The sequence below is a fragment of the Lepidochelys olivacea genome, assembly GCF_965140295.1.
Source record: "Lepidochelys olivacea isolate rLepOli2 genome assembly, chromosome: 3".
NCBI lineage: Eukaryota > Metazoa > Chordata > Testudines > Cheloniidae > Lepidochelys > Lepidochelys olivacea.
Genome location: NC_140413.1, coordinates 85,796,950 through 85,812,968, shown reverse-complemented (window position 1 = coordinate 85,812,968; position 16,019 = coordinate 85,796,950). Strand labels below are relative to the sequence as shown.

At 37.8% G+C, this 16,019-nt stretch overlaps 1 protein-coding gene across 1 annotated transcript in view; it reads left to right on the top strand.

The window, feature by feature from the left end:
* CDK19 (cyclin dependent kinase 19) overlaps positions 1 to 16,019 on the top strand; it is a 217,847-nt gene that overhangs the window by 34,700 nt on the left and 167,128 nt on the right. The window contains 3 exon segments of the mRNA XM_084623122.1: positions 1,447 to 1,453; positions 1,456 to 1,508; positions 15,269 to 15,344. Coding sequence (XP_084479248.1) covers positions 1,447 to 1,453; positions 1,456 to 1,508; positions 15,269 to 15,344 — 136 coding nt within the window.

Genomic DNA, 16,019 nt, shown 5'->3' with positions numbered 1-16,019 from the left:
AGAAACTCACCTGCACATATTTAGTTCCTAGTCACTAGTGGTACTGTGGAGTCAGCTTAATTTTAGCAGTGGTGACAGTTCTTTAGCTTGGTGATATCGCTATGAACCTTCATCAAGAGGGTTGGTAGTAGCAGAGGCAGTCTCTGGGTGGAAAGGAGAGTGAATCGCCAAAGAAGAGATTTTCTGTTGTGTCCTACAATAGGGTTAGAAAAACTGCAGCTAATAAACTCTTTCTAATTAGCAAGTAGAAATCCTAAAAACTTGCTGGGATTGCTGATTGTATAGTAGTCTGAGGCCTTTACAATCAATTAGGATTTATCTCTGATTCTCCTAGTTTAGAAGTTACTGGAGAGAAGGAAGAGAACTAGGTTAACCTACTACTAATGGTTCTGGAATAGAAAAGGCCAGGTTCATGAATGTCTCCTGCATTGCCTGCAAGGTTCTTTTTGCATAAATACCAGTGAAAGACCTTCTCTCAGAAAGTGCTTGTCTCCATCCTGGATCAGGTTATGGTCTGGCTCATGGGTAGGCTTTATTAGATCCAGAATATTCACCATGAACACACGGATTCACTGTTGTCTTGGTTAAATCACTTAACCTCTTTTGTTTCTCCATATGTAAAAAGTGGATAAATACCTGTCTATCATGGGTGCTCTGAGACATGCTTAGCTTTTGCAATACACTTTCAGGTCTTATGGCAGGTTTTCTAGAAATGCAAAGTAGAAGAACATATAAATATGGCACTTTAAAGCATGAATTTTGCAGCAGTGGGTAGTGAATCTGATTTATTCCTTAAGCTGTAAACATCCTTCTGAGTTCATAGACCCTGGTGGACAGAGAGACAAATAAAGAGAAAGGCAGCTATGTTCGTAGTGTCTATTCTAAAAACACAGCTGAATATATTTACCAAATGGAGGGCAAAATCAGGCTATAGTTATATTTCTAATAGTATCTTGTAATAAAAGTTTGTTTCTAATTTCTTTCTAGTTTGCTGTCCTGTAAGTTTCCTGTATCTTATTATTTTAGTGTAACATTTATTAAACTAGACTACTTTTAAAAAAAAAATTTGATCTATCCGGTCATTTGTCATGTGGTTTAGATTGGCTCCTCTGATTAAATAAATATACAATTTTTAAAAATTATTGTCTGTTTGCAGTGTATGTAGAAATACTACTTCTAATACAATAATTAGAATTGAGAACTTTTCCCTTTTCTAATTTTTTTAAAAACAAAATGTAGAGTCAGATTACATTTTGGATGCTGAATCCTAGTAATTGCTTTGTTTACAGACTTGTCAATGTACTATATTTACATAAATAAATGCCCAAAACAAAGTAATAATAAACTAAGCATAGCATTTAGGAATTTGGCATTGTTGTGTTTTGAGAAGTGTAACCTTTAAATCTACATAAACTTCTCTGCCTTTTACTTCTGCTGTGTTCGTAGATTCCAGAAGGGCTTCGTGTATGGACTTCCTGCCTTGGAGGTAGCAGAATATTCAGCAGAAGGTAAAGAGGAGTGCTGCCTTCTGGTGTCATTGTATGTTTGCTGGGGTGCCTGGCATTGTGTGGTGATCTATTAGAAAGAAGGAACCATATAACAAAAAGTGCAGTGATGTTGAAAAATGTAAATCGGACATTGACATTCTGCTAATCCAGACTTTTGCATAATAATTTTGCATAATTTGCATAAATTAAGTTCCAGGTGGGATGATGAAGCACTGCAAATGCTCCTTCCCTGAAAACTGAAGCAGTTAGAACTTATTTTCAAGATTAAAAGTATAGAAACAAAGAGCTAAGTATAATACTTCTTCAAGGATGTCCGTTGTGCTTACTGTGAGATATTTCCTGCTTGCCTAAACTCCTGTTGACTGCCACTTGTTCCAGGATTGGGCTGAATACTTCGGATGTGACCTATCATCTTTCTCACCGATGTTGAATGTGAACTTCTTGATATCTTGAGGGCTTTGACATTTCCTTTCCATCTGCATTTCAGTCATGTTCCATACCCCTGGCTCTATTTTCAAGGCTTCTTACAGACTGAAATACCTTAGTACATTTCTGGCCAGAGCTTGAGTCCTCTTGCGTGACTTTCTTTTCTGGTGAGGCTGCCATCACCTCATTTGGGTCTTGGCTGTCATTGTCAAGGAAAGATGGAAGTAGCTGATCCAAAGCTGTAATTACTGTACACGAAAGGCACAGATTATTCACTTTCTATATTAAAAGAAAAATGATCTTTGTCTCAGTAGATATAGCTCTGAGTGGTAAGTGATTAAATGGGTGTTTGTACCCTTGGGAAGAATAATTCTAGGCTGCAGTCCTTTAAAGCAGAGCTTTGTTTAAAAATTGGTCATTAGGATCTCCTGATGAGAGATCCATCTTAATGTTCTGAAGGTCCCAGAAAGCAAAACATAGTGTTTAATTTCTCTAATTTGCAAGCCACTATGATCTCCAAATTGTTATAAATTCTATTGTCCTCTGCCTTTGTTTTGTCTTCAATTTTATATTGAAAGTAAATGTTGCACACTTTTTTCCAGATCATCAATGTATAAAGTGAATAAGATCTCTCCTAAAATGGATACCACTCTTGTCATCTGAGTGGTGTTCTGGTTGTGTCAGATTTGCTTCAATATTTTCTTAAACCATGGAAAATAACTTTCTGGCATGTCTTCCACTTTTCTTTTTCTAATTTTTAGATTTTTAAAGGCTAATATACTTCAAAGGCATGTGTTGAAGCAAATAGTTTAATAAAATCTTAAGTATGTTCTGCATAGGTAGTATATTCCATTAGTGATAAATCCCACCATCACCTCCACAGGTGTGCCAGCTCATGCTCGTAGTGGAACTGGAATGGTGCCAGTGTGGGGGAATTCAAGGGCAGAATGCTGTGAGGCAATGCATGGGTACTCCCTGTATGCTATGGAGCCTAGGGCTCTTCACAGCAGGGCTCTTTCTACATGACCCTACAGGGGAAGATTGGGAGCCAGGTCAGAACATGTGACTTCATGGATCCATCAGCCTTTCTTCTTCGTACACTTACTTCTGAAACACTGACCCCACACTAGGAACTGTTAGGTAATTCTGTTGATGCTGTTCTGCCACTCTTCACATGGGGAGAATTCTTCCCTTCCCCAGCCTTCAAATAACGAGTTAACATACAAGCCAGATAGTCTGCCTGTGTTTTGACATCAAAATTTGCTCCTAAATTTTTGTCCAGTCTTGTTTAAAATGTCTCAAGTGAGGTTGGAGTCTTCTGCCACTTCACTGAAGTGGTTATTTAACAGTCTGAGATCAGATTTTCAAAGCGTTGGCTTTAATAGATTACATTTTCTTCCTGTTTTATCTCATTCAGGTTACACCTCGCTACCTTAGGTAATTCTCTATATTTGTTGTTTACATTTTCATATGTTAATAGATGGTTAGAATTGATTCTCTTTAATCATTTAACGAAATTGTAAACTTTTCACCACTCCATTCCATCACATCCAGTACGAAAATATTGTTTAACTACCCCCCACCCCCAAATAAAACAACTTTCACTCCTACTAGTAGTAATGAGGTCTTGTGGTCATAGTTTTTTTTCAAGTATCTTGTCATTTTTCTTCTGAATTCTTTCCTTACGTTTATAAAAATTTTCTTTTCTCCATTTGCTTTCCTTTTTCTCTACTTTTCTGAATTTGTTGCACTTAGCTTCATTTTGAGATGTTTCAAATTTTCTTCTGCACCTGATATTTTATACTTTGCATATGAATAGTATTTTTAATCTATGGACTCATGCATTTAACATCTCTTGAAGTGTTATGATTGCTTAGGCATGCATTGCCTGCTTGTCTTCCTGCTTAAATTTTTATCTGGAAACAATTTTGAAGTTTGAAGAACTAGGGTTAGGTATGTCAGTACTATGGATTGGATTGTGGTAAGAAGGTAGAGTGCAACTTTATCAAAGCCACTACCTAAGTAGCTGAACTTCTGCCTTCTTTACTTACAATTCCCAACATAACAAATAAGGAATTTCTGAGATAAGTGAACAAAGGAAAGACTTGCCTTCTTCAGGCATTCCATTTGGAGACAAGAATAGGAAATTGGGTATCATTCAGTTGGCACTGTGACTGTGAAAATATTTGGCACTGGGAGATAACAACCATCAGTAGTTGTAGAGACAGTTGGGGAAAACCTTATTTTACAATGTCTGCAATACTGGGGGGTTGTGTGACCTAATGTTGGCAATATACCACTGGTGGGTACATAGTTATGAGTCTATATCCAGGGACTTGCCTAGACAGGTGTTTCCCCTGTGATCACTGTCTTCATGATATTTCATTTAAGGGGGCTGCATGTGGTCTCTGCCAAAAGCTAAGAACCCGCTGGTTGTCATGGTTGTTGTGGGATGTATGTATGGAAAATATTTTATGTTCCAAAGCTGCTAGAAGTGAAATTTCAGTTGACGCAAGCTTTTCTCAGAGCCAACTCAATCAAGAATGAGAACAATTGACATTGTTGGACCCAGCCTTGCTAAGTGTTTATAAGTTAGACGAGGTGCAGGCTTGGGCCTTTACAAAGCACAACAGAGCCCCAGAAAAAAAGACCTTGACTAGGTGGACCATTGGGGCAAACTAAAGTTAATGAAACATCTTGGTCATTGAAGAGAGAAAAAAAGGTCTGGAACTGTATAAAAGGAGAAAAAAGGGCATACGGTAGTATCCATTACAGTGGTGACACTCTGACAGTGTGAGTGTCTCATGAAAACTGCATTCCAGCTGTTTACTGGAAAAGCACTATACAGATTGACAGTTGGGTGAGAGATAGCTTATTAGTTAGGAAAGGAACCTTGTTAATAAGTATAGGCTCTGGATGGTGTTTTATTTTTTTTCTTTTATCTGTCACCATATGTTTCCAATCCTTATACTTGCTTTTGATTGAATCTTTATCTTAAGCCTTATCAAATAAACTTCTGTTTGGTTTTGCTACATATGTGACTAAATGCTGTGTGCTATGGAGAGTGCTGAACGGAGGTGAAGCTAGTGAACTGAGGGCACTGCTTCCACAGAGGCAGTGAATCCTTGTGCATTGTAGGTGTCCAGAAGTTGAGGGACTGGGCACTTGAGTGTAATGAAGAGGGGTGTACAGATTGGTAGGAGGGACCTGGGCCTAAAGCAGAACTTGGGAGGCTAATTATCTCCATAGATTTAGCCACAGGTTGTCTGCTCTGCCCCATGGATTCACTTAGGGAGCCTGAGGGCTGAGGTGTGAACATTGCTAGCCTGTGGAGCCCAGAATGAGATGTTTGTATTGCCAGCCGCTGATAGCCTTGGGCGAGTGGGCACAGACAACTTCTTGCTGTAAGTTGGCAGTAGTGATTCACCCTGTACCCCTGGGTAATCGTGAAAGTGTAAGCGTGGATAAGAGCTAACTAGCTGATGCACTTCTTGGGTAAGACTTAATTCAGTTTTGGGAAAATACAGAGAGACTGAATATATGCCTTTTTTTGCCTTTTGATACTCAAGTTTGAAATCTAGGAGTCTTGTTGGATCAAGGGCTGCTTTTGTCTGTCCAAACAGTAGCTGAAAACGAGAACTTTTATCTTTCATTGGAAAGATTGCATCCTGCTTCCCAATCAGACGCACATCTCCCCACCATTATTTGTGCTTATTATTTCCATATGGGGCTATGACTATGTGCTCTTCCTTGGGATATACTTGAGAGCTACTTTGAAACTTTAGCTAGTGTCCAATGTGGCTACTTGTTTAGCAGTGTTTCACTCACGAAGCATATTATACTTGTGCTCCAAAGATTGCGCTGGGTTTCCAGTTCATTTCTGGATGCAGTCCAGAGTCTCGGTTTTGATCTATTAAAAAAAAATAAAAAGGGGTTTATAATTTATGTTCTAAATATCTTGGTGATCACATTTCTGCTTATGCTTTGCATCTGTAGTTGAGAGTAGCTTGTGATGTCGAGGCAAAGAATTGGTAGATGTAAAAGTCACGGTACTGGTAATATAGTATTCTCATTGAAGGACCCTGGACTCTAGCGTCCCATCCATCCTGGTCTAACGTACAAAACCATTATTTCAGCTTTGTGGTTTTTGTTTAGAAGTGAGTTGGAGATCTTTTAAATTATAATGATGGGCTTACAATTTTTTTTATTGTACACACAGATAGAGTGGTGATAGATGCACAGCATAACCTTTAGTTATGCCATGCAGTCACTTCCGTATTCTCTAGCTCAGATGTTCTCAAACTAGGGGTCACTGTGGAATGTATTCTGGTGGTGGTGGTGGGGAAGAAGTCGCTCTGCCTTCAGAACTGGGCAGACAGAGAGCGTTATCTGCTGGCCAGGCGCCCAGCTCTGAAGGCAGCACCACTGCCAGCAGCAGCAGAGAAATAAGTGTGGCATGGTATGGCATTGTCACCCATACTTCTCTGCTGCTGCCTTCAGGTGGTGCTGCCTTCAGAGCTGGGAGCCTGGCCAGCAGCCGCTGATCTCTGCTCTGCCTTCAGAGCTGGGCGATTATATTACTTGTGTGGCTGGGGAGGGGGCATAAACTATTACAGACACAAAGAAAGGGTGTTTGATCAAATAAGTTTGAGAGCCATGTTCTAGCTAGTGAACAGTGACTGTTAGAACTTGCACTGGGAGAACAATCCTCTAGAGCAGTCCCTTGATGTAGATATTTAATCGTGATCTTGTTATACAGGCCAAACTGTATTTAATGATATCCAAATTAAGCATACTTGAATTCAAACTGAGACCATTATGATATATCTGAAACATATTCTGAATAGTATAGATAAAGTAGTATCAGAGATTACAACAATGGACTAATTGTCAAGTCTTCCTGAGTTCTGTTACAGACACCATGGTCTTGGGCAGGTCTCTTCTAGGTCTCTGTCAACTTATCTGTAATATGCTTTCTAATTCTTCGAGTATTGTGAGGCTTAGTACTAAAATCCTCTGAAATGTGTTAAGGATTTTAAGCCTTAAGTTCTTCTGAGATGAACATTTTGAAAATAGACTTATTTTTGGACTTTTGTGAGGAAAATGCAAAGTGAAAATGGCAACAGGAAGCAAACATAAAGTTGCGTTTTGTTTTTCTGCAAGGAGTACTTTATTTGGAAATAAACCAGTTTTTCCTTCCACTGTACAAATTAAGAAATATTAACCTTGAAGACTTACAGAACTAGGTTTTGCCTAGTGATGGAGAGAAACTGTTCAAGCTGAGAGATCACCTCATACACTGCACGTGGTGTGGCATTTTACAATAGAAAGAGCCTCCTATCTATCACGTGCTAGGATTGAAAGCTTTTGCATCTGGATGTTCCTCATGATAGTTTGCAAAGTCTGGAGCCAGGAAACTTTCAAGCCAGGATACAAGTCTCATATAGTTCAGCTTGTTATAATGCTTTTATTTTTCATAAAATAACAAGGTTGATAACACTTCTGGAACCAGAATAGTCCCTTAATAATACCCATAGTCTTGAATATGATAATTTAAAAACTTCATAAATGTAAATATCTAGTAGCTGCAACAGCAGACACTTTAAAACAATGCTTTGTTTTTGGAAGATCATTGGATAGTATTACTTGTGCTGTAACCAGCTAAGGGAGAAACTTGTCTGTTAGTAAAAACAACTCTTATCTGATTTGTTGTTAATGGTCAAAGGTCTGTATATGAATAAGTTACCGTCTTTTGGATTGCCCCAAAACTGCAGAACTACAGAATAAGGGCCTCTTGCATGACTCTTCAGATCTGTGGAGTGCATTATAAAGACAATTCTTGCACCTCTCTTTCAATGAAAACTGTACTTGTATTCTTCCTCTTATATAGATCTCACAACACTATTGTGGATATTTATACTGTGCTATTCCTACAGGGATACCAATATACTTGTCTCTTAAGCTTATTACATAGTTCACTAGAACTTTCTTGTGTGTATACTGTAGCATCACATGTTCAATTTTTTTTTTTTTAAAGTTGCTTAAAAGTTTAGGTCACTAAAGATCAGGCAGTGAGTTTACATACTCTTTTCTTTTATCGAACCTCAACATTTAAAAGCATGGAAATGGCTACCTAAGGACATAAGAATGTTTGCATGGGCAATATAAGATTTCTTATCAAGTATTCAGAACTATGTGTTTCATCACAGTGCAACAGCCTTAACTGACTCATGCAATGTTGGGGTTTTTAAATGGCTTTTATCTGAAAGTATACTGGTACATGGGAAATACACCTCTACCCCTATATAATGCGACCTGATATAACAAGAATTCGGATATAACGCAGTAAAGCGGTGCTCCGGGGCAGCGGGGCTGCACTCTGGTGGATCAAAGCAAGTTAGATGTAACGCGGTAAGATTTTTTTGGCTCCCGAGGACAGTGTTATGTTGGGGTAGAGGTGTAGTAGGAGCTAAAATATATTTATCAGTTGACAGTAGTTTTTTGGTGAAGTACTCAAAACAGCTGTTTCTTGATAATGTGTATAAAATAGGAGAAGTGTAAAACTAATCTGTGATAAAACTTTGAATATGGATTTGCATTTCAGGCTGAAGAATTTAGCATTAATGTGTACATATGTAATTTTTCTTAAGAAAAGTTGTTTATATTTTGAAATGACTGAAAATAGTATTTTGTGTGAGTTAAGATTGCGGTGATGTATATGAGAGGGTTCGGTCACAGATCCCCTTGGGACTGTCACCTGATGTGCTGAAACTACCTCTGAGCTCGTTTTCCCTGTCAGCTTGGGACTCCAGAACCCTGTCTTGTTGAGCCAGACATGCAAGCCTGCTGCAACACAGACTCAGGGTCTGAACCATGTCCCCAAAGCTGCAGGCTTTAACTGAAAACCACTCAGCAGGTACTCCTGTCTCCAGCACCTAGACACCAAGCTCCCAATGGGATCCAAACCCCAAATAAATCCGTTTTACTCTGTATAAAGCTTATACAGGGTAAACTCATAAATTGTCCGCCCTCTATAACACTGATAGAGAGATGTGCATGGCTGTTTGCTCGCCCAGGTATTAATCACTTACTCTGGGTTCAATAATAAACAAAAGTGATTTTATTAAGAATAAAAAGTAGGATTTAAGTGGTTCCAAGTAATAACAGACAGAACAAAGTAAGTCACCAAGCAAAACAAAACAAATCACACAAGTCTATGCCTAATACATTTAAGAAATTGAATACAGGTAAAATCTCACCCTCAGAGATGTTCCAATAAGCTTCTTTCACAGACTAGACTCCTTCCTAGTCCGGGCCCAATCCTTTCCCCCGGTACTGTTCTTGTTAGTTTCAGCTCAGGTGGTAATTAGGGGATTTCTCATGACTGCAGCTCCCTTTGTCCAATTGTCCTAGTTAATGGGAACCATCAAGATTCTAAGCCACCATTAATGGCCCACACTTTGCATAACTACAATAGGACCTCAGAATTATATTTCATATTTCTGATTTCAAATACAAGAATGATACATTCATACAAATAGGATGAACACACTCAGATTATACACTTTGTAATGATACCTCACAAGAGACCTTTTGCATAAAGCATATTCCAGTTACATCGTATTTCCACTTGTTAACATATTTCCATAAACATATGGAGTGCAGTGTCACAGTATACATTTCTTAATATTTGATAAGAATGTCTGCTATATGGGCAGAGTAAGGTTTATTATGTCCTTAATTAGCTATTTCCTTTCTTCTTAGTTACTGGGTTTTGTAAACAAGTTTTTGAGTTTTGGAATTTAAATTTTAAGAACTTTTTTTCTATTGTGTACGTAGATGGGGAGGAGGCATGGTAACAGTCTTCAAGCACATAAAAGGTTGTTATAAAGAGGAGGGTAATAAATTGTTCTCCTTAACCACTGAGAGAGATTTAGGTTAGACTAGAGGTTCTCAAACTGTGGGTTGGGACCCCATTTTAATGGGGTGGCCAGGGATGGTGTTAAACTTGTGGGGCCCGGGGCTGAAGCTGAAGCCCCCAGGATGGTGGCACTTGGGTTACAAGCCCTCTGCCTCAGGCTGAAGCCCTGGGGATTCGACTTTGTCCCCCCCACCCGGGGCAGTACGGCTCCGGCTTTGGTCCCCCGACCCAGGGCAGCAGTGTTTGGGTGGGCTCAGGTTTCGGTCCCCCATCCTGGAATCGTGTAGTAATTTTTGTTGTCAGAAGAGGGTTGGGGTACAATGAATTTTGGGAACCCCTGGGTTAGACATTAGGAAGAACTTCCTAACTTTAGTCAGGGTAGTTAAACACTGGAACAAATTACCTTGGAGGTTTTTAAGAACAGGTTAGACAAACACCTATCAGGGATGGTCTAGAGATAATAGTTAGTCCTGCCTCAATGCAGGGGACTGGATTAGATGATCTGTTGAGGTTCCTTCCAGTCCTACATTTCTAGGAATCTATGAAGATAGTTTTTAAAATTTTTAGGGCTGTCGATTTAATCACAGTTTACTCACGCAATTAACTCAGAAAAATTAATTGTGATTAAAAAAATTAATCGTGATATAATTGCAGTTTTAATCATACTGTTAAACAATAGAACACAAATTGAAATTTATTAAATATTTTGGATGTTTTTCTACATTTTCAAATATATTGATTTCATTTACAACAAATAATACAAAGTGTACAGTGCTCACTTTATATTATTTTTATTACAAATATTTGCACTGTAAAAATTATAAAAGAAATAGTATTTTTCAGTTCACCTCATACAAGTACTGTAGTGCAATCTCTTTATCATGGAAGTGCAACTTACAAATGTAGGGTTTTTGTGTTACATAACTTTACTCAAAAACAAAACAATATAAAACTTTAGAGCCTACAAGTCCACTCAGTCTTACTTCTTGTTCAGCCAATCACTAAGACAAACAAATTGTTTACAATTATGGGCGATAATGCTTGCCCACTTCTCATTTACAATGTCACCTGAAAGTGAGAACAGCGTTCAAATGGCCCTTTTATAGCCGGCACTGTAAGGTATTTACATGCCAGATATGCTAAACATTTGTATGCCCCTTCATGCTTTGGCCCCCATTCTGGAGGATATGCTTCCATGCTGATGATGCTTGTTAAGAAAATAATGCGTTAATTAAATTCGTGACTGAACTCCTTGGGGGAGAATTGTATGTCTCCTGCTCTGTTATTCCTGCATTCTGCCATGTATTTCATGTTATAGCAGTCTCGGATGATGACCCAGCATGTTTTCGTTTTAAGAACACTCACAGCAGATTTGACAGAACGCAAAGAAGGTACCAATGTGAGATTTCTCAAGATAGCTACAGCACTCTACCCAAAGTTTAAGAATCTGAAGTGCCTTCCAAAAGCTGATCGGGACAGGGTGTGGATCAAGCTTTCAGAAGTCTTAAAAGAGCAACACTCCGATGCAGAAACTACAGAATCCGAACCCCCAGAAAAGAAAATCAACCTTCTGCTGGTGGGATCTGACTCAGATAATGAAAATGAACTTGCATTGGTCTGCATTGCTTTGGATTGTTATTGAGCAGAACCCGTCATCAGCATGGATGCATGTCCACTGGAATGGTGGTTGAAGCATGAAGGGACATATGAATCTTTATCACATCTGGCATGTAAATATCTTGTGATGCCGGCTACAACAGTGCCATGCAAACACCTGTTCTCACTTTCAGGTGACGTAAACAAGAAGCCGTCAGCATTATCTCCAGCAAATGTAAACAAACTTGTTTGTCTGAGCGATTGGCTGAACAAAAAGTAAGACTGAGTGGACTTGTAGGCTCTAAAGTTTTAAATTGTTTTATTTTTGAATGCAGTTTTTTTTGTACATAACTCTACATTTGTAAGTTCAACTTTCATAATAAAGAGATTGCACTACAGTACTTGTATTTAGTGAATTGAAAATTTTTTACAGGGCAAGTATTTATAATAAAAATAAATATAAAGTGATCACTGTACACTTGGTATTCTGTGTTGTAATTGAAATTAATATATTTGAAAATGTGGAAAAGATCAAAAATATTTATATAAATATTATTATATTATTGTTTAACAGCGCGATTAATCACAATTAATTTTTTTAATCACGCGATTAATTGCGATTATTTTTTTAAATCTCTTGACAGTCCTAACATTTTCAATAGCTGGATGGGCTACCAGATTATTAAAACAGAAAAGTGAGCATTTCAGGACAAGCTAATAATGAATCCTGTGGACAGACCTTTGTCTCTTGCCTAACAAGGTACACCTAACAAGGTAGCTAAGTAATACAGCCTACCTTCACTCTTAAATGCTGGAAAAAGTTGCTTAAAATCATGGCAAATGTAAGTTTCTGATCACTGATCAAGGCTAAAGCTCTGGTCTTTGATACAGACAGTGCCTCTCAAGCTTCATGTGTCTGGGCTTCAGTTACCCTATCTGAAAAAGGCGTTAATGCTTTGCATTTCACATAGAGTTCATCTGTAGTTATCAAGGTAGCTCAGAAAGATGGGTAAGCATTTATTATTAACCTTGTTTTACATTTGGCTTGACTAAGTACTGATATCCAAAGCAATTTGACAGGTTTCGGAGTAGCAGCCGTGTTAGTCTGTATTTGCAAAAAGAATGGGAGGACTTGTGGCACCTTAGAGACTAACAAATTTATTTGAGCATAAGCTTTCGTGAGCTACAGCTCACTTCATCGGATGCATCTTGTGCTCAAATAAATTTGTTAGTCTCTAAGGTGCCACAAGTCCTATTCTTTTTCCAAAGCAATTTGTATGCAATAAAGTACAAATCTACCACCGCTAAAGTAAGGAATCCCTTCTTGCTCTGTCAATGTAACTTCTGACAATCTACTTAAATTCAGTTCCTCAGCTACCTCATCTGAAAAATGGACCTGTGTACATTCCCCCTTGGGTAAGGGACTGTTTTCTGTTTGTTTGTTTGTTTTTTTGGGTGGGTGGGGGACACACAGATGGAGTCAGTTACTTCAGTAGATTCTGGAATTTCTTTTCACTCTTCTTAAAAGTAGCCTTGTCCAGTTCTGAAATAGTCTCAGTAGCTGGCAACAGAAATTATTAGGGCTATGGAACGGCTGCCATATGAGGAGAGATTAATAAGACTAGGATTTTTCAGCTTGGAAAAGAGACGACTAAGGGGGGATATGATAGAGGTCTATAAAATCATGACTGGTGTGGAGAAAGTAAATAAGGAAGTATTTTTTCCACAACGCACAGTCAACCCGTGGAACTCCTTGCCAGAGGATGTTGTGAAATCAAAGACTATAACAGGGTTCAAAAAAGAACTAGGTAAGTTCACAGAGGATAGGTTCATTAATGGCTATTAGCCAGGATAGGCAGGGACGGTGTCCCTAGCCTCTGTTTGCCAGAAGCTGGGAATGGACGACAGGGGATGGATCGCTTGATGATTACCTGTTCTGTTCATTCCATCTGGGGCACCTGGCATTGACCACTGTCAGAACACAGGATACTGGGCTAGATGGACCATTGGTCTGACCCAGTATGGCCATTCTTTTGTTCTTCGGGGAACATCTAGCATGATTAGGGGTTAAGCGTAGTTGACTGTTGCAGTCAGCTTTACTGACAGAAAATCCGGTCTTGTTTTCAATAATGGCAATTTCTTAAACATTTTTAATTCCTGCCTTTGAAAACTGCCTCTTACACAAGTCCCAAGTCAAAAGTTACCCATGTTTTCAAACTTTGTAGTCTTTCATTCGATTTAGGGGACATAAACATACACTTTGCTGCCCTCCCGCCCCCCATCTGAAGTTGGTAATCTCAAAGTATTTATATGTCAAAATATATTCTAGTTCTTGGTAAATCAACTTTAAACTTCAGAAAGAATGAAGGTTTTTTGCAGTTATAAGGCTGATTTTTTTTTATCTCCCTTAGAATGGAACCATAATTACAGGCCTCATATGAAGAAGCTGCTATGTTTCCATAATAAACTCAATTAGAACCCCAGTCCAATTGTTGCAAAAACTATTGGACTGGGCCTTTACTGCTTAAACTAAAGGAAAGTGTTAGCTTTAATTTATAGAAGGATCTTCTGTTATTTCTAAGCTGCTAATAGAGGGCATATGCATATTAAGATGCTTAACCTTACTTCTGCTGAAGGCAATGGTAAAAAAAACCAACCAACCAAAACCAAACTCTCTTGTTGAAATAAATAGAGCAGGATTGCCCCTGAATTGCCCACCACAAAAATCAAGAATTTTGGCTTTGTTACAATGTATTTTCAAACCTCACTAGCACACAAGTTTGTAGATGTAACAAGAGGGTTAGTTTGGAGGAGGAGTAATAATAATCCACTTTTGAGTTAGGGTGAAACCAAGTTAGACAAAACTCAATTTCCAATCAGTGCAAGTTTTCAGATTCTCCTTTTTCTTAAGAATAAATCTGACAACTTTCAAGCCAAACAAATTTTGTATCCAAAGGTATAGGATTGCAAAAACAAGCAGTATTATGGAAGCTAATTGTAACCTTAACTACAGACAATATGGAGGTTAAGTTGGAGCATGAGTGAGACTTGGTGAGATGGTAACCTTCTGGGTTTTCCCTATTTCTTCTTAGCCAACCCTTTGATTAAGTATACTGTATGGTGGTTGTTTAAATGCATGATAGCCTATTTAGTGGGAACATCTCAGATTCTAGGACTTTGCACTGCCGGGTGCACTGAACCATACAGAGCACATGAAGTTTGAAACTGTCAGTGATGAGGACCCAGCAAAGACTTTGCTGGATCTGTTGCAGTATAATAAGGAAAACTGTCTTTTAAGAACCCTCATTGTGAATTTGATATATTTTTGGTGATATATTAAATGTTCAAAACATAAAAAGTTTTAAGGTTAGAAGTAGACTATTCCAATTTTATTTGGATTTGAGCCATTTGATGGTTGCTAGATCTTCCTAAGAGAATCTTGCCAATACCATGTGTTTGTGTGTATATATTTTTGTTTGATAGTCTGTTGAGGTCTGGGAAAAGTGCCCCTGGAGTTTCTTTATAGAGATCCTTGCAAATGTTTTATGGTTTCAAGAGATGTAGATATGTACAGATTGACAACTTTTTCTTATTACAATTTTCAGTTTTTTAGTTTTGATGATTGTGACAGTGGTTAAAGATGGTTTGATTCCTTTTGATCTTCATTCTGCTGTAATTCATGTTATAAGAAGTTAGTGTTTTAGTATCTTGATCTAGTTTAAGAAGACAAATCAGTGTAATGTACTTGCATTTATCAGTTTAAGTGAATATAAATGTAATCTATAAAATATTCCTCTTTTTTGTTTTTTGTGCACAGAAAAGATGAAAAGGAGTATGCACTGAAGCAAATTGAAGGTACAGGGATATCGATGTCGGCCTGTAGAGAGATTGCAGTAAGTGGACATAAACAAAAGAAAATATCTTCTTATACTTGTTATGCAATGGATAATATATGTCTTACTCTGTAAGCAACACAATCAAAGGCTTAAAGTATAAATTTTTCACTTTACGTATGTAAATTTGAAGGTTTATTCCAATATAGGCTTCCACTAAAATTAATGTTTTGTAAATATATTAAAAAAACAACAACTTGTAAATGTCAGATCTGTGGAAAGGATATAATATACATTTTTTTCAGTATAATTTTGTCTGTCTTACTTTATTTGCCAGGGTTAAAAAACAAAAGTATTGTTTTAAAAACTATTTCAATTAAATAAAAAAAAATATTTAAGGTTCCAAAAGAGACTCTAGTTGCAACTATAAAAAGGTCACTAATGTGTTGTATGTCAGCATAATGGTAACCTACTTTTGTTTTATGTCTGAAAATGCACTGTAGTCTTGTTACACTCTGCGGTCTCCTACGTATAGAAAGTTGTCTTAAGACTACTTTTCCATTTTGCATTAATGCTTTCTTTCATTGTATCTGCTGCAGATCTCTGAAACATAGAAGCATTAGTACAAGAATTACATAATTTTGAACACAAATTCTGCTCTTAGATATGTGTATGCATCTCCTAGTGATGTCAGTAGGAGTCCTAATAATAATAGGAATTGCGTGTCTGTATCTG